Below are 26,617 nucleotides of genomic sequence, written 5' to 3'. Positions count from 1 at the left end.
CATGATTTGTTGAAAGAACTATTCTTTCCCCATGGAATGCCTTGGTGTCCTTGTCAAAAATCAGTTAGGGGGCCGGCCTGATGGCACAGTGGTCAAGTTTGCTCCCTCTGCTTCAGTGGCCTGGGGTTCATGGGTTCAGATCCCGGGCGCAGACCTACACACCACTCACAAGCCATGCTGTGCACTGTCGCACATACAAAATAGAGGAAGATTGGTGCAGATGTTAGCTCAGGGCTACTCTTCCTCAAGCAAAAAGAGGAAGATTGGCTACAGAGATTAGCTCAGGGCCAGTCTTCCTCACACACACACACACAAAAATTTAGCCATTGATGTACCAGTTTATTTCTGGACTCTCAATTCCATGCCATTTGTCTATGAATCTATCCTTATACTAGTACCACACTCTTTTGATTACTGCAGCTTTTGTAGTAAGTTTTGAAATTGGGAAGTATGAGTATACTTTGTTCTTCTTTTTCAAGATTGTTTAGGCTATCCAAGGCTCCTTGCAATTCTATATGATTTGAGGATAGACTTTCCATTTCTGCAAAAACTGTCATTGAGATTTTGAGAGAGATTGCCTTGAATCTATAGATGTGGATCCAAGTTCATTTGTTTCTCATACGGATATCCTATTGTTTCAGTGTCATTTATTGAGATGGCTCTCCTTTCTACGTTGCATTGCCTTTGCATCTTTGTCAAAAATCAGTTGCCATGTATGCATGGGTTTATTTCCAGACAATCTATTTTGTTCCATTGATATATTTGTCTATCTTTATGCCATGTTGTTTTGATTATTATAGCTTTATAATAGTTCTTGAAATCAGGTATTGTTAGTGCTCTAACTTCGTTCTTTCTTCAGATTTGTTTTGGCTATTCTAGCTACTTAGCATTTTCATATGAATTTTAGAATCAGCTTGTCAATTTCTACACAAGAAAAAAGCCTGCTGGGATTTTGATTGAGATTGCATTGAATCTCTAGACCAACTTGAGATAATTGACATTTTAACGAGAGTGAGTCTTCTGATCAATGAACAAGGTATATCTCTCCATTTATTTAGGTCAATCCCTAAATAATTCATCTCTATCATTAATATTTTGAAATTTTGGGGGTACATCATTCACGTCTTTTGACGGACTTATAATTTTGATGATATTGTAAACAATATTGTTTTTAAATTTCACTTTTCAGTTGTTTGTTTTGCTGGTGTTTAGAAATACAACTGATGGGTTTTTGTATGTTGATCTTGCATCCTGCAACTTTCCTAAACTTACTTATTAGTTCTATTGGCTTTTTGTATATTCTGTCAGATTTTATACACAATCATATCATCAGTGAATAAAGTTTTGTTTCTTCCTTTCCGCTCTGAATGCTTTTTATTTCTTTTTTTAATAGCCTGATTGCACTGGCTAAACCCCCAGTAAATATTGAATATAAGAGGGGAGAGGAGACATTCTTGTCTGCTTCCTGATCTTAGGGAAAAAGCATTCAGTCTCTCACCATTAAGTATGATGTTAGTTATAGGCTTCTCAAAGATATCCCTGATCAGGTTGAAGAAGTTTCCTTCTATTCCTAGTGTGCTGTGAGTTTTTATCAGGATGTGTAATGACGATATCATAGAATGAGTTAGGAAATATTCCTTCTTCAATTTTCTGTAAGATTTTGTGTAGAATTGGTATTATTTCTTCCTTAAAAGTTTATATATTCTGGATACCAGATTCTTATCAGCTATATGATTTGCAAATATTTTCTCCCATTCTGTAGGTTGTCTTTTCGCTTTCTTGATAATGTCCTTTGGTGCAAAAAAGTTTTTAATTTTGGTGAAGTCCAATTTACCTATTTTTTCTTTTGGTGCTCATGCTTTTGCTGTCATATTTGCCAGTATAATTGGTTACTTGGGCCCAAAGTTCCCCTTGCATAAAGATTTTTAACTACAATTCCAATTTCTTTAATAGATGCAGAAGGTTAGTCAGGTTATCTATTTCTTCTTGAGTGACCTTTATTAGTTGGTATATTTCAAAGAATTTTTCAATTTCATCTAAGTTTTCAAATTTATTGGAATAAATTTATTCATAATATTTCTTTAGTATCCTTTTATCTATCAGTGGAATCTATAGTTATGTCCCCTCTTTCCTCCTGATATTGGTAATTTATGTCTTCTCACTTCTCATTTTTCCTGGTCTGTCTGGCTAAATAAAATACAGGTTTATTAATTTTATTGATCTCTTCAAGAGATCAACTTTTGATTGCATTGATTTTCTCTATTGTTTTTCTGTTTTCTATTTTGTTGATTTCCACTTACATCTTTATTATTTTCTTTCCTCTGTTTGCTTTGGATTCAGTTTGTTCTTCTTTTTTTAGTTTCTTAAAATGGAAGCTGAAGTAATTTATTTGAGAGTTTTTTTCTTTCCTAGTCGTTTAGTGTAATGAAATTCCCCCTAAGTACTGCTTTAATGGCATCACACAAATTCTGATATATTATGATTTCACTTCATCCAGTTCAAAAAACTTTCTGAATTATCTTTGAGTTGCTTTCTTGACCCAAGAGTTATTTATTTCAGAATTTTTTTCAGAGATCTTTCTCTTATTGATTTTCAATTTGATTACATTATGTTCTGAAAACATGCTTTGTATGACTTGGATCCTTTCAAATTTATTGAGACTTATTTTACGGACTAGAGTCTGATCTGTCTTTGTAAATGTTGCATGTGTTCCACATATATCAATCAGGTCAAGTTGGTTGATAGTGTTTTCACATGTACTATATTTCTGTGATTTTCTGCCTACTTTTTCTATCAATTATTGAGGGGTACTGAAATCTCTGACTATAATTGTGGATTTGCCTATTTCTCTGTACAGTTCTATCAGTTTTTGCTTTGTATATGTTGAAGATCTGTTACTGGGTACATAAATGTGTAGGATTGTTATGTTCTCTTGATTAATTGACCCCTTTACCATTATAAAAAGACTTGCTTTATCCCTGGTAAAATTTTTTGCTTTGAAATCTGCGCTAATGTTAATATAGCCACTCCAGCTTTCTTTTGACTGCTGTTAGCATAGTGTATCTTTTTTCTGATCATTTACTTGTAACTTATTTGTGTCTTTATATTTAAAGTGTGTTTCTCATAGGCAGCATATGGTTGGGTCTTGTTTTTTTCATCCAATTTGACAATCTCTGTCTTTTAATTGAATTGTTTAGACCATTTACATTTAATGTGATTATTGATGTAGTCAGGTTTGAGTCTGTCATAGTGTTATTTGTTTTCTATTTTTCTCGTTTGTTCTTTGTTCCCCTTTTTCCTCTTCTTCTTCCTTCTTTTGAATTGAGTATCTTTTATGATTCCATTTTATCAAGAGATAAAATGACTTATTAATTATAACTCTTTGTTTTGTCACTTTAAAGTAGTTGCATCAGGGTTTGTAGTATACATCTTTAAAATATCAGAGTCTATCTTATTACAAGTAATTTTACACCAATTCACGTATAAGAATTTTATAAACGTGCATGTCCATTTCTCCCTCTTGCCCTTCATGCTATTGTTGGAATGCATTTTACTTATATGTATGTTATAATCTGCACAATACGTTGTTACTATGTTTTTGAACAGTCAATTAATTTTTTTAGTGTTTTAAATAATAAAAAAAGTTATATATTTAATTCTGCAGTTACCACTTCAGTATTCTTCATTCGTTCATATAAATTCAGATTTCCATCTGGTATCCTTTTTTTTTCCACCTGAAGGACTTCCTTTAATATTTCTTGTAGTACAGGCTTCCTGATGATGAATTCCTTCAGCTTTTGTATATCTGAAAATGTTTTGATTCAGAAATTCTCTTCATTTTTGAAAGATATTTTTGCTGCACGTAGAATTCTAGAATGACAGTATTTTTCTTTCAGTACTTTAAACATGTTCTTCCAGTGTTTTTTTGTTTGCATTGTTTCTGGTGAGAAATAGAATGTCCTCCTTATGTTTTTTCCTAAATATGTATTATATCTTTTCTCCCTCTGGCTGCTTTTAAGGTATTTTTCCTTATCACTGGTTTTGAGCAATTTGCTTATGATCTGTGTTGGCATAGTTTTCTTCATGTAGCTTTCATCGGGGGTTCGTGAACTGCTTGGATCTCTGGGTTTATAGTTTTCTTTAAATTTGTACAATTTTCAGCATTCTTTCTTCAAGTATTTTTTCTCTCTCTGTTCCTCCCTTCAGGGACTCCAGTTGCTTATATATTAGGCCACTTGAAATTGTCCCACAGTGCACTGGTGCTCTTTTAATGTTTTTGGATTCTTTTTTCACTCTGCTTTTATTTTGGTAGTCCCTATTGCTACACCTTCAAGTGCACTAATCTATTGTTAATCCCATCCAGTGTGTTTTTTTCCAAGACATCGTAGTTTTCATCTCTAGAAGTTCACTTTGGATCTTTTTCATATCTTCTGTATCTCTACATAACTTCTTGAATGTATAAAATACAGTTATAATAACTGTTTTAATGACCTTCTCTGCTAATTCTAACATCTGTGTCAGTTCTAGACGTGTTTTGATGGATTGATTATTCTCCTCATTATGGGTCCTGTTTTCCTGCCTCTTTTCATGCCTGATAATCTTTGATTGGTTGCCAGACGTTGCAAATTTTACCTTGTTGGGTGCCGAATATTTTTGTATTCCTATAAATCATGAGCTTTGTTCTGGGATGCAGTTAAGTTTCTTGGAAACAACTTGATCCTTTTAAGACTTGCTGTTATGATTTGTTAGGTGGGTTTGGAGCTGTCCTCAGCCCAGAGCTAATTATTTCTCACTACTGAGGAAAGGCCTTCCTGAGTACTCTACCTGTTGTCTTGATTAATTAACTGCTTTACCATTATAAAAAGACCTGCCCAATGCCCCATAAATTATAAGTTTGACCAGTCTGGTTGGAGGAAACAGGCACTTTTTCTGGCCCTATGTAAGCAGTGGGCACTATTCCCTCTAATCTTTCCTAATGGTTCTTTCTCTGGCTTTGGGTAGTTCCCTCACACACGTATACTTATGAGTACTCTTGAATACTTGAGGGGAGCCCTGTGCATGTCTCTGGGATTCTCTCTCTGTGCAGCTCTTTTCTTTCTGGCACTCTGTCCTATGAACCCTAGCATCCTGATCTTCCTGAACCCTCAGCTCTGTCTCCTCAACTCCGGAATCCACTGGGTTCCACTTCAGTTCCCCTTTCCTGTGCTGTGGCCTAGAAATGCTCTTCAAGAAATTGTAGGGCTCACCCTGTTTGTTTCCTGTCTCTAAGGATCAATGACTTTTGCTGCTTATGTCCAGTATCTTTAAAACCACTATTTTTATCTATTTTTGTCTGGTAAATCCAGTCCCTGTTATTCCATTTTTTCCTGAAATGCTAGATTGGTCAGATTTGGCATTTACTCCCGGGGCTATGTCAAAGGTGGATTTGAAGATGTCGAGACTGGAATTAGGGAGTCAAACTAGATAGCTACTGCACCAGTACAGTGAAAAATGTATGAAGGTCTTGAAGGCAGTGGTGATAGGAACAGAGAGATAGGGAGGGATCCAGGAAGTATTTGGGAAGTAAAATGAACATGACTAAATGATTGACTGGACATGAGGACAATGGAAGGATGAAAGTTAAGATGACTCTAAGTATTCTAGGTGGGGAGGTTGGATAGATGTTGGTGTCACCAAGTGATATAGGGGAGGAGGGGATGAGAGAAAGTTTATAGGAAATCCAGGTGGAGATGTTTAGGGGCAAAAATTATATACAGTAGGATGAAAATACTGAAAATTTGTCCTGTCAGTTTCCCACAGTCTGGATTTTGCTGATCACATTCCCAGCATGGTGTTTAACATGTTTCTCTGCTTTCTGTATTTCCTACAAATTGGATCTAGAGGTTAGATGAGATTCTTTCAATGCTTTTTTTTGGCCAGACTAACCCATGGGTGGTTTTGTCCATTGCTTTTAAAATAAAATCCAAACTCTACCATGGCCTCCAGCCTCCTCCTGGAACACACCAAACCCTTTCCTGTCACTGGGCCTTTGTCTCTGCTGCTTCCTCTGCCTCCCCAGGTCTTCACACACTTGGCTCATTCTCATCCTCACGAAGGTTTCCCCTGACTCCTCTACCTAAAGTGGCCTCTCTGGCTGCTTTCTCTCCTCACCTGGGACATGTCCTCCAATGTACATATCACAGTCTGCAGTTATCTTGCCTGTTTGTCTATTTAATTTCTTGCTTAGCATCCACCTTCCACGCGATTGGAAGATCCCCGAGGGCAGGGAGTACAAGCAGAAGTCAGGTGGCACGAAAAGACCTCATCATTAAGTTTCCCTAGAAGCTCATTTCTAAGCCTAGAATCCTGCTATAGAGAACAACTTTGGTGCCCTTATTAACAATGAGTGTCATCATAGCCAGAGTTTATTTTCTGTATCAGTACCTCTGAGTTTGCTTTAACCTGGCAATGAGAAAGACACTTAATATTTCTGGGACTCATATCGCTTAACTGTTAAATTGGTGGGATATTGAATGCTTCATAAGCCCAGATTAATGTGGCCAAAGTGTCCACTGGGTTATTTTCCTCAGTACAAGGTCTGGGGAAAACAGTACCATTGGCGTGGTCAACAAAGACAATCAGAGCTTTTGTGCCCTAGAACTGGTAGTCAGTGTGAATACTGGGGACACCCTGGGAGTCCCAAAATTGGGCTACATCTTCACAGACATTTACTTTATTTAAGATCCTGCCAATTCTATACGTCATCAGAGACTTCTAAGACAGAATTTTCATAAAATGTCTGCATCTGCTGAACTCTCTAAATTTAATGTCACCAGATAGCACCTACATTATAGGCAGACTGAAGACCAGTTTATTCTGCACATGATAAAGGCTAGAGTTTCCTCTGTCTTAATAATAGCTGCTCTTCAGTGAGCCCTACTGTGTGCCAGGTCCAGAACTAGGAAGTTTCCATGCATTAACTCCTTCAGTCCTCACCACAAATCTATGAGGTCGGTGCTGTTGTCTCCACTTCACAGATGAGGATACGGAAGCCCAGTTAGTGATTCAAGGTGCTCTATAATATTTGTTCCGTAAATAAATCCGTCATTTTGTCCAAGGCCAACCAACTGTTTAAATAAAGGAGCTGAAACTTGTTGCTATATTGTTTCCTTCTATTTTTCTTTTCCTTTTCCTTTCTTTTTTGTAGGGTGCAGGCAGAGTTGCTGCAGAGGGAGCAGAGTGGGGGAAGGTAAAGACGGCTACCTAAGAACGCCTGGATACAGGCATCATGGCCCATCAGCTGTCTTACCTAATCCTGATTCTGTTTTCACCTAATAAAAAAGTGCTAATTCTTTAGTAAAGGCTGCCTCTTCTAAAACCAAGAGCAAACTAGAACTGTAGCCTGGATGGAAAAACAAAACCAAGCTCCTCTCCCTTTTAAAAACATTTTTTATTTTAATAATATTAATTGTATTTTTCTAAATAATGAAAAGACATTTTAATTTTGCAGACATTTTGGAAAAAATAGAAAAAAATCAAAACTGCCTATAATTTCAACACTTACAAAGAAACAGTTAACATTTTAGAGGCCTCTCTAACCACTTTTTTGCCACCTCATTTTCAGTGGCAGGTGGTTTTGCTTTGGTCTGCTATGCCAAAGAGCAAGGATTCTCTTGTTCCTGTGGCTGGTGCCTCAGCAGGAATGGAGACAAACCTTTGCTCACATCTAGAAAGCCAACGACGTTCTCCAGAAATAGAGAGCCAGCAAGTGTGAGCAGGATTAAGGAGCCTCTCAAAGTCATCTGAAGACAGGTCCCAGCCACGGATGAATAAGAATCACACATTTGGTCCTTTGGGTCCTTTTTCTCCTGGCCTATTGTAGATGTTCTTTTCCATAACGGAATCATTTGAAGACTTTTCCAGAGATAAGCAATGTTTTCCAATTGAATCAGCTCTTTCAGAAGTTTACTGGAACAAACTTGAGTCCTGTTCACTTTCTTTTATTAGGCAAACAATTAGCATTTTATGAAAATGAAGTCTGCAAACAAGATTACTTTATTAAATCACCACCTCCTCAACTTTTCTTCTCTGCAGTAAGTATTCACTATGATTTAACAGGCCTCCCACCAGCCCCATGAGTATGTTTTAAATCCTTTCTCTTCATCTGCGATTGAACCGAGATGTAAAATGTTTTCACTTTTCAGGCCTCTTGGAAAAAGCGGTTTTTCATTCTGTCAAAGAGTGGGGAAAAGGGTTTTCGGCTTTCCTATTACAAAGACCGTCATTGCCGAGGGTCCATTGAAATCGATCGGTGTGTATCCAATGGAGAAAACATTTGTAACAACAAATACTAACAACTTGCATGCAAATTGAAATTTAAACCATTGACTGAAAAAGCAAAATCTTCACACTTGCTATAATATTTGTTGCTGAAAAGAAGCTCAAAAGGGAAACATTTTGAGTAAAAGATAGCTATGTACTTATTTCGTATTGTTTATTACACTCAATAAATTATTAATCAATAAGCATTCAGTTATGAAAGACTTTGAGTCACTTAATTTATGGATGAGAGAGCAGATGAAATCATCATTTCATAAAGCCATGATGGATTTTTAAAAAGTATTTAAATTGACTTTTTTCATTTTATCTTTAAGAAATTTTGTACCAAAAAAATGAGAAAACATGATAATATATAGAACCAAGAATCCAACTGAAATAGGAATTTTTGGATTAAGTTTCAGGCCGAACAAAGTATTTCAATCTGAACAAAGTTCAGATCTAAACTTATTTTCTAAAATTATTACAATTTTCAAAACATTGATCAAGCAGATCTAAAGATTTATTCAATTTGAATCCTAACATAAAACATTAGTCAGTTTTCTTCTTAATTTTGTATTTGCACCAGTGTAATATGTTATGCCTATTCTAACAGAAATTCCATTGTAGAAGTTGGCATAAGTTATAGCCATGAAAAAATGCAATCTGTGCAGAAGATGTTTAAATGCCACCCTGAGGAGGTGATGTCCATCAGAACCCCTGACAGGGACTACTTCCTCGTTGGCCATGACAGGTAAGTTGTAGGATAACACAGAGGGTCTCTTGTGTAAAAACAAAACAAATAAACAACATTTCAAACCCGTAAACAATAAACATGATTTGAATAGAAACCCATGGCCACAACCTTCAAAACCATCTTGGCAGCTTTCATTGTATGTTAAAATACCTTGAAAAGTCACAGTGTTCATTTCCTAGGGGTGCCATAACAAAGTGCTTTAAACCGGATGGCTTAGAACAACAGAAATGTATTGTTTCATTATTCTGGAGGCTGGGAGTCCGAAATCAGAGTGTTTCAGGACCACACTCCCTGTGAAAGCACGAAGGAAGATCTATTCCAGGCCACTGTCCTAACTTCTGGTAGTTTCTTGGCAGCATAACTCCAGTCTTCCTATGGCTTTCCCTCTGTGTGCGCATCTTTGTTGAAATTTCCCATTCTTATAAGGATACTAGTATTGGATTAGGAATCCACCCTACTCCGGTTATGATCTTATCTTAACTAATTACGTCTGCAACAACCTGACCCAATTTCCAAATAGGGTCACATTCTGAGGTACTGGGAATTACGACTTCAACGTAAGAATTTTAGAGGGACACAATTCAACCCTTAACAGTCACCGTCACCCCAGATACATTCCACGTAAAAGAACGCAGTACACAAACATCTGTGCAAGCTACATTTATTAGGGAGAAGCTATGCTCATCCCTGAAGGAGTCTTCAGATTTTAAGAGGGTTTCTTGGCACCAGCTAAGGGGCCTAATGGATTCTTCATAGATGATTATCTGCTTGACAGAGAGGCTAAGTTTTGGGGAGGAAGCTGTGCAGAGGAGGCAGTGAATGCTAGCCAAAGAAGAACCATTTTTATGTATCTATTTTATGCACACGTGCCACCTACTAGAAGGGAAGAGGGACAGAGGTCAAGGGAAATTTACGTGAAAGAGACATGTAAATTTCACTCCACTTTCCAGGACCACTTCACTGGTTGACGCCTCATTATAATTTACTTGGGCTACAGCCATGGCCTCCTAAATAGCCCTTCCCTGACGCAAAGCCTTTTTTGCACAGCTGCAATATGAATCTTTTCAAATCTCAAATTTGAACATACGACTCTCTTGCTCAAAAGCCATCACCGACTAGTCATTATTTATAGTCCCAAATTTTTCATCATGACATTCAAAGCCTATCATTTTCGGCTCAAATTATGAAGAAACTTGATCTGTTGCAGATCGACCCCAAGGCAAAAAGCTTTCTTTGAAATTGTCATGAGAGTCAGCAGAAAAGAAGATGTGATTTCTATAAATCCATTCAAATGCGCTCTCCATAAACACATGCAGTCCCAGAAGGGAGGCACAGGTGGATGACTACACAGAAATGGCACCAACGGGTTAAGGGGCTCCTTAAGAACACAAAAGAAATCAGTGTCAAAGCCCAAAGCTCCAAACCCTGTGATTACTACTGTTATTTCCACCTCTCTTCCCATTTCTCTGAGCTTTCCTCACAGAGGTGGCATGAGGGTTAAAGCTAGTGTGCGAGTGTGGAGCTGGTGAGGAGCCTGTGGGTCATTTAACCTACTTAGGCAAAAAGTCCTTATTTCCCTGGTACCTCTTCCACTGCCTGTTCCAACCTTAATAAAGGAATCCTTCCCTGGTTCAAAGGAGTGCAGGTGCTGTTGTTGCCACATGCCGGCTGAAAGTTTATTCCTATCAACAGGGAGAAGATTAAAGACTGGGTCTCCTTCATCTCATCATTTTGCTGGGATATGAAAGCAGCCCGTCGGAATCCAGAGGTGACTGTCTATCACTAACAAAATAACAGGGCACCTGAACACAGCCCGCTTTCACAAGGAAACTCTGAGAGCTTTTTTTTCTGCCTTAGCAACTGGCATTAATACAAGGAATAAATAAGGGAGAAAGTGTATGTCTTTGTTATTTTTCTGATTAACAGTAGGAAAAAAATACTTTTGTGTTTTGTAAGAGAGCTAAAATACAGACATTTCAGATTTTCATTATTGGGGTAGGAGGAGGGAAAGTTAACTGGCATATTTTTAATAGTAGCTGAAACTATAGTATTTTCCATCATTGTTATTCAAGGTACATAACAGCTACCTTTTGAATGACTAAGTCTAGGGTTGTTTCTATAAAAATGCTTTTCATTTATGTGGCATTTTTGATATAATGTCTCTTTAATGTAAGGACTATTAGCTTTAAGTTTTTCATTTACTTCAATTTACACAAGTTCTTTCTTAGGGAGGACCTCTATAAATGAAACTTTGGTCTCTAGATAGCATTTTGACATGTTTTCTAGGTTGTTCTATGCTTAAAATGAAAGCAGAGGTCAAGGAGGAGGGAAAGCAAGGCTACAAGTCTACAAGTAGACTCAAATGAATAGAGCAAAGGGGTGGGTGCGCAGGACAGAGGGTTGAAAAGACAGGTTGAGGTAAGTCAGGGCATCCCTGAAGGCCAGGCTGAGAGTCCTCAAGCATCTGGGAGCAGGAGAGAGATCAGATGAGCTGGTGTCTTGGTGAGAGAAAGCTGGCCGACAATATAAATGTTAATGGTGGAAGACGAGTCAGGGAGCCCAGTGACAAGGCTGTTGCTTCATTCCAGACAAGAGATCAATCGTACCCTGATTCCAATATTTCTTTTTCATAAGCAGGAGAAACTCTCATTGGGTGATAAAAGGCCTTCTTCAGACCCCAGCCCTCTCCTTGGTCCTTCCAGCACATTGGAGATTGTCAGCTCCACCAGGCCAAGAAACAGTCTTCCAGACATGGTAATCAGGTTCTCCTCATCCCCTCTCAGGGTGCCATGCCTGGGAGTCAGCTGATGCTTCAAAGGTCTTACCAATGTATTTGACACCTTCCTCAAAGTGTAACCCAACACAAGAATGATTCTTAGCCCTAGTGTTTATCCTATATTTAGTCTGTTTCCCTTACCATAGACAAGACTTTCTGCTTGTCCTGCCTATCTCTAAATGTGTTCATTCATTTCAGATGCTGCTCAACATGCATCTGGTTATATTGCGTAGAGATCTCCTCAGCTAAACAAAAGCCTGGGTGGCAACCTTTTCCTTCCTTTCACACACAGGGTACAGATTACCTCTGTAAAAAGATTCCCCAAACACCACTTGATTTCCCGTCGTACCATCTGTACTCCTCAGGCAAAGGCAGAGTTCTTATTAACTTCCTTCATTTACCCAGATCAGTCTTGCTTGTGTGTGTGTGTAACTTCATCTTCATTTCTAATGAAATTCGTTTGAGGAAAAATAAATACGATACATCTGCCCCTTGAAAGTGATTTGTAACTGTACTCTCAGCTCTCTTGGATTTTCAATTTTCCCAATTTTGGTTATTTTTCTTCTGCCATGGATACTATTTTGTCCCTTAGAGATGTAACCATTGACTTTCTCTTCTCCCTGGATACCAAGCACATCTTAATGTGGCATAGCCCCCTATTTTATCTAGATGGAAGCTCTCCACCTATTTTAAAAGCTTTCCGTAGCATATGGAATTCACCAGGCCAACGCCTCATTTGGTGTTTGTAGGAAGGGTGATAGGAAACAGGATTGAGAAGGACAACACTTTTCAGCAAATGCCTCTTGCTTTTCACTCACCATACCCCTTCTCCCTAAAGATAACATCATCGGTCATCTTGCCTTTTAATACTATGTATTCCAATCCAGTGATTCTTCAATTAGCTTTAGTTAAGAGCACCATCTGCCTTGTTGGAATTTGTTGTTGTTGTTGTCAAAATTAAGTGGAAACTCTTCTTCATCCCCAGTGCAGCATGATCTGGCTCCACGAGCTTGGAGCTAGAAAAATGGACACAACTTAAATACATCTACTTTTTAAAATAACTTTCTTTCGAGGACTTCCTAGAGAACATTCATGGTCTTTTCAAAACCGTCTGCTCTAAGGCATTGTTTTGGGAAGAATTAAATTGTACTTATAACAATTTTCCTGCCATGCAAAGCAGCTACTTTAGTAGAGTATCTGGTATCTATTGAGGACGGGAGACAGTAATTGGTTGAATCTATAGCACCTTGAAGCCTATAATTCATACTATCACAAGATCAACACTACAAAATTGCATTGCTATGGAAACAATAGAAGTACACGAGCAGAGCACATAAAAGGAATATTGAGCAGAAAGAGGAAAGGTGCGATGCCTTGACTCTGGGATAATTACCTTCTCAGATGGCACTGGGTGAAAACTGGAAAAAGATAGGGGTGGGGGACTCTGTGATGGAGCTTGGTGACTTGGAACAGAACCCACCAGAGAGAACCACTAGTTCTGAGTTACAGGTCCCAGTGGTAGAGAAAAGTCTAAAAGACAGGTTTATATCTTTACATCATCCATGGTGACCCAGACTCCAAAGTTAAGTTCAAGTTGTGTGGGCTTCTGGATGTAACCTTGGAAGATCCTCTGATCTTCTCAACCCAACTAATCTATAGTGGCTTTTCCAGAAAGCATTTGGTTTAATTCTGTCTTCCAAAGAAAAAGAAAACCATTAATTCTGTCTTCCTCTCTTTTTTCAGCATTTAACGAGAGAAAAAATTTCTCCAGGACGTGGACAAGCTCATCTACCACATGATTTCTTGCCAGAGACCAATCAAGATACAGAAGAAGAGAGTCATTATATTAGCCCTCGAAGTATTCTTTTAGAGGTAACCCTTTCCATCCATTAATCTTTCATTCCTTCTACGACTATTTACTGAACCCCTGCCATGCACTATTCCTGAGGCACTAGGTTGGGTTCAGTGGAACACAGAGGTGACTCAGACAGAGGTGATGTGCCCCAGTGCTGACTTGTGAATAGGAGCCAACTATAATACAAGACAGAAAGGGCTCCATGCCGAGGAGAGATGTTCATAAAATGGCCGGAGTACACAACACGTGGGGGGCGGTGGAGCTGACTTCCAGACAGAAGTCCAGGGAAGGTTGCTTGGAGGAGATGACATTTGACCTTACTTGATTGGTAAAATTTGCACTTGGAGGATTGACTTGGGGAGTCTTTCTGCATTCTGGGCAGAAAGAATCATCTGAGCAAAGGTCCTTGGATGATAAATTGTGTGGTGTGTATCAACTAGTCTGTTGATCCACTGGAAGCCACTGCTGAGTGCCTTCTGTATGCTAGGTGCTGTACTTACTAGGCATGGTGGCTGCAGTGAAGGACCTGACATCCTTCCAGCCCTCAGAGCTTACAGTCCCATCAGTTACCACATGATAATGCTACAAAGTGGCATGGTCAAAGAGCTGCGGAAGCAATAGGAAAAGGACAGATTTTCTCTCTCCACCAGAGTCAGGGAAGGCTTCAGAGACAAAATGGCATTTAATATGTATATGGTGACTAGTTCAGTTGGGCTATGACCTAGGGTGAGTGAATGGCATAGTGGGAAATAAGACAGAAAAAAGAGCCAGACCACGATGGGTCTTGAATGCCAAGTTGACTTCATTCTGTAGTCAGCACAGGGGCAGTCATGCTTTCTGAGTTGGGAAGTGGCAAAACTTGAGTTATATTCCAATGGTATTAACCCAGCAGCTATATTTGAGGAGACGATAGAGGGAAGAGAATGGAAATGGGAGGTAGGAAGACCAAATTGGGGGTTTTCTACAAGGTGGTGACATGCGTTCACACAAAAGAAGCATTCTGGGTTCAAATAAGTTTCAGAGACATCAAGATAAAGTAAGTTAAACAAGCTTCTTAACTGCAGAATTCTCAGCGCCTTTGGTATGCAGCGGTACATTATAAGTAGCCAAGTGGGATACAACATACAGCATTCCCCAAGCTCATTTGACCACAGGAGGTTTTTTCACCGAAAATATTTTCATGCTTGTGTTCTCTGGGACACAACGATGGCAACTAGTCTTTTATGACAGTCCAACCAACCAGTCAAGTTATATTGAGCATTAGTTATATGCCTGGCATTTGCTAGGTACTTTATGGGATGCAAAGGCTAGTAAGGCAGACAAAACTAAGCTAAAAGACCATTTAAAAAGACCCCCCAAAAAATTAAGTACAAAACTATGCTGTAGAAGTTCAGAGAAGGGAAATATTGGCAGTGGCTGAGGTGGTCAGAGAGGACTGTGGGGTCTCAATGAGGCCTAAGACAACTTCATTAGGCAGAAAAGAAAAGGGGCATTCCAGGTGAAGGGAGATCCGTGAAGATGGGTACCGGAAGATCGTTGTTTGTGGGAGGAGTGATGGTAAGACTGGCTTGACTGGAATCCAGCGTTCTGATTGTGGGTTGATGATTAATTTGTCAGCTAGGCAATAGAAAACCCTTAGGGTGTTTGAGCAACCATTGCCCCAAATGACTGTCTTAGTTCTAAGAGGCTAGTTAAGAGACTCCTGAGGGCAGTATTTTCCAGAACCTTTACAGCCTTCTGAAGCAACTTGGGCTGCCTGTGAGCATAGTAGCCTGAGGCCAGCTCTGCATTGTGTCCGTCTTTGACCCAACCAGGTGACATGATTCTACAGTAGTGCTGGTTGGGAAAAAGAGTTCATGCCATTAGGGGCCTAGTGATGAAACAGAGAGGAAAATAGCAATTTAGTTCAATAAAACAGTTCCATCAGGAACATGAGGGCCCTGGGAGAAGAAAATGGACTTTGAGTCTGCAGAAGCTTTACTGGTTCAGTCTCACGTAGATAAGATTGGTTGATATTCCCAGAACAAGCACCACTGCTCATCCAACGGTTCATCCAACTTACTATTTCAGGGCCTAGAGCCATTATGTAAGGGGTGACAGGGTACCTGGCTTATTAGTAGACTTGCATCCTTACATCTTTTCCTCTTGTATATAGTTGGATAATATTATTGCTTCCAATGATTCTGGCGAATGCATTGAACCTGGTAGTCCAGACCAGGTCTCCAAGAGAACTGAGCATCATTACATGTCAATGAAATCCTGGTAAGTATCCTGCCGTATTTTTAAAATTGATTTTAGCTAATGTACCATTAATGTAATTATAGAACATTTACTGTTAATATGTTAGCACACAGCATTACCATAGCCCAAGTTCAGCACATTATTCAGTAATCTCGAAACAAGAAAAAGTGAGAATGGTTCTCTATCCATAGACAACCATTTAGTGACATCCTCAGGGTGTTTTCTGCCTCCTGAGAAGTTATTTTCTATTTTGCATTTACGTCTCTCACACTCTCACTTCTGCCCCCCAAACCCTCCCAATATAGAGGGTTATCTTGACTCCGTTTCCATTTTTAGAAGGAAAGTTTGTTGGATTTGATTCTAACTATGGCTGTGATTCTGATGGTTGGATGAATTTCCAGACCTTGTTAGTTTTCACACGGCTGTTAGCTCCTTAACTCTGATTCGTATATTGCAGAAAGTTGTAAATAAACACACTAAAAAAGGGTGTGTGTTAACTTGTTATGCTCCAGTTTTTTCAAACAGACATCCCAAGAGTCTGCTGATAGCAACAAGGAATCCCAGACCCTTCCAGACACCCAGAATGTGGGGCTTCACCTAGAAGAACAAGGCTCAGGACATGACTCTTGTCTTTCACCTGCCAACGCAGAAGCACAGACCACGAATGACAAAAAGGGGTCGGCCTCACTAACTGTTGTGCAATTGTCTATTTTAATCAAGTAAAGTTCTAATTTCTAAAAGTTTATGGGCCCTTAGAGCAAGACAGATTTCCTTTTTAAATCAGAATTCAAATTTTAAAGCACTTCCTCAAAATCTCCAAGTCAGCCAAGAATCTGACCAGCTTCTGCTTCTCACTGAAGGATAGTGTGTAGCAGACCTGGAAGGAAAGTGGTCCCCTGGGCTGTGGGTGGCATTTTCAGATGTTTTCAAAAGTTCTCCTTTGACTAGTCTTTCAGTTTGGAGAACTTGGGATCACACTGATCTGAGTAGCATGTCACCCAGCTTTTACTGTTAAAATTATGGACATGTAAGCACTTGAGGTTTGGTTATAGACTAAGAGGGGGACATTTAAGTTTCAAGTGATGCCAAGAGCATTTGATGAGATTTTTGTCAATTTTAACTCTTTTTGGTGTCCTCTATGAAATTTCCAATGGAGAAATGTACAAACTGATGTGAGATGGGCAGTTATATAATCAATTTAGTTCATTTTTCACTCCTTCCCATTGTCTACCATCTACACCACATCCCAAGAAGGGTGGGGGAGGGGTGTTAATGAGTACTTTTCAGTAACTTAAACTCATATTCTTCTCCAAATGTTTTGGACAATCTTTCACTGGAAAATGCCATCTCAGATGTAGGAGGCCAAAGTCTACTCAGAAAGTACAGTTCACAGCCGGAGAGAGTTGCCTGATATAACTCTTACAAATGTCTTATCTCATAGTAACATCCCTGATGAAAGCCACGTGGAGACGGTGAATGTGTTCCTTTCTCCTCCTGACATCAGACATTATCTTGCTCTCACAGAGGCCGCGGGACGGGTATGGTAAGTCGGAGGTTTGACAGTTATTGATTATAAATCAGGCTGGAAGATATAAAGAGAACAATTGTGTCTTGAAACACCATATGTGGCAATACTGCCTGGAACTCTTGAACTGTCGTAATGCTGTTGTCACCAAAGTTCTTTGATCAAGGCAGAAGTAAGGGAATTATTTTGTAGGAGACAACTAGGAGGTGGGTGGGTATAGGAGGACCCAAAAGTCCAGAAAGCAGCAAATTTCCCATTGCTTGAAGGTGAGGAAAAGTGGGCAAGAATACGTATGATCCAAGGAAATCATTCCCAGTCAATGTACAATGAGTATTGGATGAATGAATGAAGTTAGTGAAGTCCACAAGAATCAAAGATCTAAAAGAAAAAGGCGTACCGGGGTCTAAGACTTCCAGACACCAGCTAAAAACCTGCTGGTCAGGGACTCAGACACAAAAGACTGTGTGGCAGAGAATTTTCTCAAAACGATCACTGTTTCTTAAATTTTACATTCTTTTAAAGGCTTCGTAATTCATTTTCGTAGAAGATTACATTTTAACAAGGGAAGAAAGCCCTTTAAAGTAAATGTTACACACCAATTGTCTTATAAGTTCCATAAGAGGACAGCTTCCATTTTTCCAAATTTCCCACAGTCTAAGTCTCAATAAATACTTGACTGAAACTGTAGATGTCTCTGCGCCCGAGCTTGCTCATTCATTAATTCATTTATTTTTTCATTAGATATTCATTGTGTAATTATTATGTGCTCACTTTCAATAAATACTTATTGAGCACCTTCTGTTTACTTGGAGTAATGGGATTATAAAAAAAATTTTTTTAAAGCATGGTGCCATAACTCCAGGATCTTATAGACTGGTGAAAAGACAGCACCATAAATAAGTAAATATAAAATGCATTTTGATTTGAATATGTAAGAAATGAGGTGCTCACGCAGTGAAATAGAAGCTCAGGGGAAGGGGAGATAAATTACAGGAAGTGGAATGTACTTGAGAGGTGGTATGACTCGAGCTGGGCTTTGGAGGAAGGGTCAAGTTAAGATTGTCCAAAACATTTTGAGATAGTGATAGAGGAAAGAATACTCTGAACAGGAAAAGGGCTGTGTCTACTTCAGATGTGGTGCACCATAGCTAAAGAAACTGGCGACAGCAACAACAATGGGAGAGACTAGAGTGAGGACCCTATCTGGTCCCCATCTGTGTCCTGCCCTCCCAGCGAGCACGGTCGGGCTCACCCTTGTGTCGAATGCTGTATTCCCATTGCAGCGTGGCTCAGTGGGAAGGCCCCCCGCGCCTGGGATGCTTATTTTTTCACGGAGATCACCTTTTGGCGGTGAATGACCTGAAGCCCCAGAGCCTGGAGGAGGTCTCCTTGTTTCTCAGCCGGTCCAACCAGAAGGAGGTGAGTCCTGCTGACTGGCCCTGGTCAAGGAAGTCAGTGCCAGAAGGAACAAAATCGAGGTCTTAGATGAAGTCTGAACAGTACTCTGAAGACAAATGAGACTCTTCATTCCTCAGCCACCAAGTGTAAATGACACTTTATACAATACGTGTAAATAACAGGATGTTATTTTAGGATCTTTCAAAATTCTTTCATATAAAGTAGTATTTGGAGAGAGCACTGGGCTAGGAGACTGAGCAGCTGGGTTCAGGACCTCAGATGCAGCGTGATGTGGCAAAAAGAGCTTGCAATGGAATCAGACCGACTCAGGGTTTGCATCCCACCTCCTTTAACCAATTTGTGCCTCAATTTTCTCTTCTGTAAAATTAAGGATAATGATAATACTAGTCATTGGTGAATTAAATGAGATAATATATGTAACGTGCTTACATCAGTGACTGGCACATATTAGGTGTGCGATGTAGTTACTATTACCGTTACTTCTACTCCTATTGGCTGGGGAATGTTGGACAGGTTCACCTTTTTAAGCCTGTTTCTTCATCTCAGAAATCAACATAGCCGTATTGTCCTCACAGAGTTATTGTAAAAATTAAACAAAACACGTGAGTATGTACTGAGTATGTATGTTTTTAAAACGTTAGCCATGGTTCTGCCTATTAGTACAGTCTCCATGTTGTTAATTCCTTTCCTGGTCAAGTTTTGTTTCTAATAAGCCACATGACCTTGGGAAAAATCACTTCCTTTCCTGGGCATCAGTTTCTTCCCTCTAAAGTGTGAGAGTTGATTTTCAAACTGGGCTTCTTGGACCCCTAAGATGGGGACAGGGAGAGATCAGAGGAAGGGGACAGTGTGGGGAGCTTGAAGCAGAGCAGTCTACATTTATCATTTATCTTTTATATATGTTGCACTTTCCCATTAGCTCTCCTTAAAGAAACAATTCCTGGGCTTAAAATTTCTGAAAACCACAGCACTGGGTGATCTCTCAAATTTCCTCCAGCTCTGACAGTTGATGGTTAGATATGTCTTATCTCTTCTGTATCACACAATAACCTTGTTGGTTAGACAAATTGTACTTCCCCTATTATCTAAATGGGGAAGCCCAATAAGGATGAGCGAGTCGTTGAAGATACATAGCTAGTTAGTGGCAGAGCCAGGACTCATTCATTCCTTCATTCACTTGCTCACCATCTATTGAACACCTACTGTATGCTGGGTACTGTGCTAGGTCTTAGAGCTACAAAAATGGCCTTAGACTGAGCTTAAGGAGCTCACAGATTAGTGGATAAAACAGGCATGTTAGGTGCTGGTTACAATGCAGTGTGTGCCCTGAGATATGAACAGAGGGCCATGGGAGCGTAAAGGAAAAATGGAGTAAATCTAATGGCGGGAAGCCAGAAAGACATCTCAGAGAAGGGGATGTTATGCTTGGGTTTTGAAGACTAGGGTAGGAGTTTGTGTGGTGGAAAAGTGGTAGCTTTCAGAGGCCCAGGCCAGCAATCTGGTAACTATATTTCCTCTGCCCAAGACCCACAATGGGGCCAAGTGTTCAATATAATCTGAACCCTTCTGGAAGTTAGCAAACAATACTGTGCCCCAAAGATCTAGGCATCAGCTCTGAAGCCAAGATAAAGATTTTGCCTGGGAGTAGATTCAGGACCTCCACCCGGACGTCGCCGACTGCCTTTCTAGATTGTGGAGTCACTTGCATGGAAGGGGACCACAGAATTTCTCTGAGCTCATTCTGCCTGACCCCCTTCTCTTGGCTGACAACTAGACACTATTGGCAAATATCAGGTGTTCACCAACATGATTATCTGGAAGACCAAAAAATTCCCCTACCTTCCCACCCCACCATTCCTGGCTTATTTCTTTAGGTTAAAAATGGATATCCAGTTCTTTTAAAAAGTTCAAATAGCTGGGCCCTGGAAGGAGAAAGAATATCAGAAGAGGGGAGATATGGAACCAACGGAGGGGCAGCCAAGGGCCTCTAATGTTTTAGAGCACCTGAACCAAGGAGAGTTACTTTCCTTCCTTGAGCGAAGCGGAGTTGAGAGGAGTGGGAGGATGGGGTAAGGACGATGAGAGGAGAGAATGTGAGATTTTAAAAGGAAGGGGAGAAGGGGTGTGTGTGAAAGGGGAGAAGATGCTAGATTGCAGGAGAAATGCAGCAAACTTCGGTTTCCTCCCAATTTTGTCAGTGGCTGGTCCTATCTGGTGGTCTCATTTGGATTCTCTAGTTTCAAGAGACTTTTTAATTCTTGGCACAAGTGGGCCCATCTGGGCACCATCAATGCTCTCTGGAATCTGCCCTAAAAGCTCAGGCTGGCGGATGCCAGAGAATAAATATGCATCTTCCACCAGAATATACAGGTCCTCCTGGCTTCCTCTGGCCCTGATATTGTAGTTCATTGCAGGATTTTCTTCAAAATCAGCTTCAAAGGGTGTGAATGAGGACAGACTGAGAACAAACAGTACTAAGCATAATCTTTAGTCATTTAATTTTCTTCTTTCTTGTGTTTTAGAAAGTAAAACTCACCATTGGCCGGATCCCAAATTCAGAGAAATTCCATGCTGTATCCTGCACATGCCCCTTAAAATACCAAGAGGTTGTACCTTTTCAACTGGATAAGTCTGGACTGGAGATGACGCTGAAGAGGAGTTCAGCCATTAAAAAGGGTCAGCAGAAAGGAACCAGAGAATAACATGCCAGGGACCCATCCCAGGGTGGGGTGAGGATGGGACCTGGATTCCGTACTGGGCTCCCCTGCTCACCGCTGTGTGATATGAGGCAAGTCAGCAAACCTCTCTGAATTTCCACATCTGCATCTTAACAATGGGGATAACTGTTCTCTCTCTGGCTGTTGCATCAGGGATATGGAGGGGGCCAAGTGGGATAATGACTATGGAACACAGTGCAAATGTAAGGCCTTATTATCCCAGACTTTGTCCCAAACACCGCAGACAAAGACTGGGTAAGTCCCTTACCCAAAATGTGTATGTGTTCTGTGAGGTCGTGGTCCACACAATCCCTTCTTTGTTGGGAAAGTACAGTTGGAAATATTCATTCCAGGAAGGCAAGATTCCCAAGAGAGATGTGCTACCGTATCAGCCTTCCCAAAGACTTCCTGCTTCTCATCGTGTCCATAGGCCAGAATAGGCCGAGACAGAGTGGCCTCTTCGATTCAATAATTATCCTGTTTTTTTTAGTGACCCAGTAACTACTTTAGAAGTGGAAGCAGTTTTAAATGATATCCAGCAAAGATCTACTTGCCCTGTGAGTGATACAAGAATGACTTAGCACCTCTAAGTTTGAAAGGTCTTAACTAATTGATGCATTACCTAATTGATCCGGGAAGGCCAAAAGAATCACATCTTTTTTCATAAACAGGGAACCAAATACAGAGGGCTAAAGGACTAATCAAATCTGCGAATAGTAGGGCAAAAAGGAGCTTCAGAAAATATATCTTACCATGTCACCATTTCACACGGGAGGAAATCAAGGCCTCAAGTGTTTAATGACATACTTTCTTTGTGGCTCTGGGTTTCATAGCTGTTTACTGGCGGAACCAAGAATCTAAAACCAGCTCTGAGGAACAGATGTCTGATCCTTCCTTGGTCTCTGGATTTAGATTTGAAAAGACTTTCAGCATATAGAAGACATGTTCAGACACAGTTTATTTTCTGTCATCCAGATTGTGCAGAAAGTGTAAACATTTTTCATTTACGTGCCCCATTGGACCTACTGTTTCCTTTTTTTTTTTTTAAAGCTGGATTGGAGTTAGGACTCTGCTTTTTTCCCAGTTTTATTGCGATGTAACTGACATGTGACATTGTATTCGTTTAAGGTGTACAACAGAATGATTTGGTATATGTATATTGACCCACTCTTTCTACTTCTAGAAATTTATCCTACAGAAATACTCATACAAGTACACAAAGATACCTGTAAAAAATGTTCACTGTAGCTCTGTAGCATTGTTTGTAAGAAAAACATCCTTTGGGGATTGCTTAATTACGATGACTTCATATAATCGAACACTGCAGATGTTAAAAGTTTTGCATAGATGGTTATGGAAAGATGCTCATGTTACACCAAGAATGAAAGATGCAAGCTGCTGTACAGTGGGCATAGCATCATCCTCTTCTTGCAAAAATAAATTAGTGGGGTGTGTGTGTCTGTAAAATTTCCCCAACTCTAATTAGGGAGAGAAATCCCTCCCTCACAGGGCTGTTGTGAGGTTTAAATGGATAAGGGATGCGTAGCACCTGACACGTGGCCTGATCAGGAAATGTCCGTTCTGCTGCTGTTGCTCTGACATTACTTTTTTCTTAAGTCTAGAAGAACATACATGAAATCGTTAATAAGAATCATCTCTGAGAAGTACGATCAGGGTCGGCCATGAGGGGGAGGCATTTCTGTAATGTTTGAATTTTTCTTTTTTTGCAATGAGCCTATGTCAATTTTATAGTATAAAATAAATATGTGTGAAAAATAAATAAATAAGTGAATATATTTTAAACCTTCTTAAGTAAGAAACCAAGCCACCTCAGTGACAGAAATAAAAAACCAACAAGGTTTGGTGACAATGTGGGTAGATACACCGCTTTGAAGCCCATAGGCCCTTCCCCTGTTTTGCTCAGAAGTCTACACAGCGATGCCAATAAAAGCTGAAATGAGATAGACGGGCAAATCTGAGCCACCAGGCCCTTCAACCCCCTCATCAAGTCAAAGAGCCTGAAGACTAAGGCGTTAGATGGTTTACATGGCTCATGGAAGAGCTGGCATGAGAACACGGAACTCCCGGCTCCCGCTCCCTGCTCTTCCCAGTACGTCACGACGAGGGCAGCCAGCCTGCTCCTGGTGCTCTCTCAATCCCAGAACACTCTGCAGGCAGCTAAATCAGCTACAATACTTGCTAGGAGGATCCTGCTCTAGGGGCATCTCCCACATGAGGGATTTGTTCCCAAAAGGAAATGTCAGGGCGATTCCAAGCTCCCCCCAACCCAGAGATCCTGATTCAGTAGGTCTGGTGTGAGGCCCTGGAATCTGCGTTCTAATGACCACTCCCAGCCGATTTGACTGCAGCTGGACCAGGGAGCACACGTTGGAGCATCACTCCCAGGGTCACATGGCGAGGCACGTGCATCTTCTGAGAGGCTGCAGAATATAGACTATGCACATGAGCATTTTTGCAGGGCAAGGGCCCCTAGTTTTCAACAGTTCTGGATGAGGCTGCTGACTGTCATCCCTTTCCTCCCCCTCCAAAAAAGAAGCCTGCTCCTGAGCAGAGAAGCCTGGTTTTCCTTCCTTCCTCTCTGCCACAGGGGAGCGTGCCACCACGGGCCGCTGGGTGGTTGAGGCGTGGAAAGCCTTCAGCTGGCAATGGGAACCTGGTGACTTGGCTTCAGGTGAAGTCCTTTCTGCAGGCCGTTCCTCATTGTCCAGAGTCGTTCCTCTGTGCTTCCTTTTTCCCAGAGCTGGAGCTGGAGGCCAGCCACTCTTCCCCAGGAATCTAATCTAGGCCCCAGCCCAATGATAGGTCTTTCTTCCTCCTAACAATGGTAGTGGTCCCAAGGAAAGCTGGTGATTAAACTGGCCTAGAAGACTAGTCATCAAGGCATTTGTCCCAGATCCCAGCTTTTGGATTCCTCTTCTGTTAATGGACTAAGAGAGCTGTAGGACATCTTGCTGAGAGGCGGGGGCAGGTCTCCAGCCCGGGGCTAGGAAGACTTGTGCCTCGTATCCATATAATTTCACCAGACAGAGAGGGTGGGACGGACCTTCCTCACACTGCCCACCGCCAGCTCATCCACACCTGTCCTCTGTGCATTATGCCATGTGCGACCTTTCCCCTTGATGTTCATTCCAACCCGATTCCAGGTGATGAATGTGAGTGGAGGTGGGGCCAGGACTGCAGAGTGCTTGGCCCAGCTGTCTCTGCAAGGGCATGGAATGGCTGATAAGCTATTCTTGGCCATCACAACGTAGGCCTGAGTCTCCTGCAGCTCTCAGTCTTGTGGGGAAGAAACCAGAGCCCAGAAATGTAAAGAGGCTTCGCTGGGCTCCCCGAGCTCCAGGCCACAGCCCCAGCTCCCAGGCCAACACATTTTCTACACTTGCACAGCTCTCCAGCAGGCCATTTGGAAGTGCCGTCTCTCCAGCCACTCCCTCATCCTAATGGTTGCCTCATGCTTCTAGAATAGGCCTCAGGGGATGTCTCTATCTTTCCACTTTGTTCTCTCCGCTGAGGATGCAAACTATTAGAGTGAAGTCTAAACAGCAGCTGGTAAGATATGCCATGAATGCGCAGGGCCAAACACATCCATCCTTACTGGAAGCTGCTGACATGTTAGCACAGATTCCAGAAAGGCACTCATTGTACGTAGAGAGTGAACCCCTCTCCACTTATGTATATGTACATATGTGTGTATATATACATAGAGAGGGCAGAAGGGAGGGAGGCAGAGAGGAAGAGAGAGAGAGAGGCAGCAGATAGGGAACAACAATAATTCTTTATTTTCTTTTTCCTCCTCAAAGCCCCAGTACACAGTCGTATATTCTAGTTGTAAGTTCTTCTAGTTCTTCTATGTGAGCTGCCACCACAGCATGGCTACTGACAGACAAGTGGTGTGGATCCACACCCGGGAACCGAACCCAGCCCATCAAAGCAGAGCACAATGAACTTGAACCACTAGGTCATCCGGGCTGGCTTAATAATAATTCTTCAATAAGCTGAGAAGCTGAAGCACCACAATGTGTTGTCTCCCCCATCCCCCCACCACCCTTCTCTTTGGGGCTTTTGCCAAGTGACTTTCCCTTGGGATGATCCAGAGAATTTAAAGTGTCATAAACAGGCCCAAAGAGAGAGGGCTTTCAGATTCAGAACCTGGATTAACTCAGAGTTCTTTAGTGAAGTTGGACTTTTGGATATGCGAGAAATGTGTTTTATTGAAAAAGCTCTTTAAACTGTCTGAATTGATGAAATCTTTGTCCAATGATCAAGGATCTGGCAGGATCTCAGGAGCCATTCTCAATATCAACTCTGGCTAGATGGCTCTGGAAGACCAAGGGTGTGAGTGAACCCAGCACTCACAGTACTGGACTCGGGAGCTGTGCTACCTGATTTGGTAGCCACATGTAGCTTTTTAAATTTAAAAAAATTAAGTTAAAATTTAAAATTTAGTTTCTCAGTTGCACTAGGTCCATTGAAAGTGTTCAGTAGCCCTCTTTGGCAAGTGGCTACAGTATTGGACAACATAGTTATGGAATATTTCCATCACTGCCGAAAGTTCTAGTGGACAACACTGCTCTTGAATGTTAAAACCCCAAAAGGGGAGCAATTCACATCTGCCTTGTTCATAAGCATTATTCTATTTTTACAATGTTTTCAAATAAAATATTCACATCAATGATTCTGGTAGCATTTTTTTTGTATGCGGTCAAATCCAACTAACTTAAAAACCAAGCTGTGGGCCTTTTTAATGTAAGCTGTTTTCTCAACAATTAATGGGTTTCTACAGAGTAGTCAATATTGACTTAGGAGCTGCTAAGAGGACGCAAAAGACACAAGATCTAAAACTCGTTAACAAGAGCTTACACCATGGTGAAGAAGAGAAAAATGAGCAGACTGTAAACTCTTGTTTACCTGCTGTCATTTGAGGAGGCACTATTCTATAAGTTGAACTTAAAAATATTAATCAGAATCTTTCTAAAATTTGTTAATGCTTTCTTACCTTCTTACTCGTGGT

General features: G+C 40.7%; 1 protein-coding gene across 4 annotated transcripts in view; it reads left to right on the top strand.

Annotated features, from left to right (window-relative positions):
• The window catches only part of PLEKHS1 (pleckstrin homology domain containing S1), a 32,404-nt gene extending 6,123 nt beyond the window's left edge, over nt 1-26,281 (top strand). Inside the window, exons 3-13 of one of the 4 annotated variants that reach the window (XM_070596104.1) lie at nt 7,987-8,072; nt 8,184-8,290; nt 8,912-9,049; nt 10,745-10,820; nt 11,690-11,806; nt 13,572-13,700; nt 15,839-15,945; nt 16,437-16,643; nt 17,366-17,467; nt 18,733-18,868; nt 21,391-26,281. In XM_070596104.1, the coding sequence (XP_070452205.1) occupies nt 7,987-8,072; nt 8,184-8,290; nt 8,912-9,049; nt 10,745-10,820; nt 11,690-11,806; nt 13,572-13,700; nt 15,839-15,945; nt 16,437-16,643; nt 17,366-17,467; nt 18,733-18,868; nt 21,391-21,570 (1,385 nt within the window). In that variant the 3' untranslated portion in view covers nt 21,571-26,281. Of the gene's footprint in view, nt 1-7,986; nt 8,073-8,183; nt 8,291-8,911; nt 9,050-10,744; nt 10,821-11,686; nt 11,807-13,571; nt 13,701-15,838; nt 15,946-16,436; nt 16,644-17,365; nt 17,468-18,732; nt 18,869-21,390 lie in introns of all 4 variants that reach the window. The other 3 variants (XM_008506787.2, XM_008506795.2, XM_008506782.2) reach the window with 3 other exon arrangements.
• The last annotated feature ends 336 nt before the right edge of the window (nt 26,282-26,617 follow it).

The sequence above is a fragment of the Equus przewalskii genome, chromosome 1 (assembly GCF_037783145.1).
Source record: "Equus przewalskii isolate Varuska chromosome 1, EquPr2, whole genome shotgun sequence".
NCBI lineage: Eukaryota > Metazoa > Chordata > Mammalia > Perissodactyla > Equidae > Equus > Equus przewalskii.
Note: the sequence above shows the minus strand (reverse complement) of the source record. Positions and strands in the feature narration are given on the sequence as shown.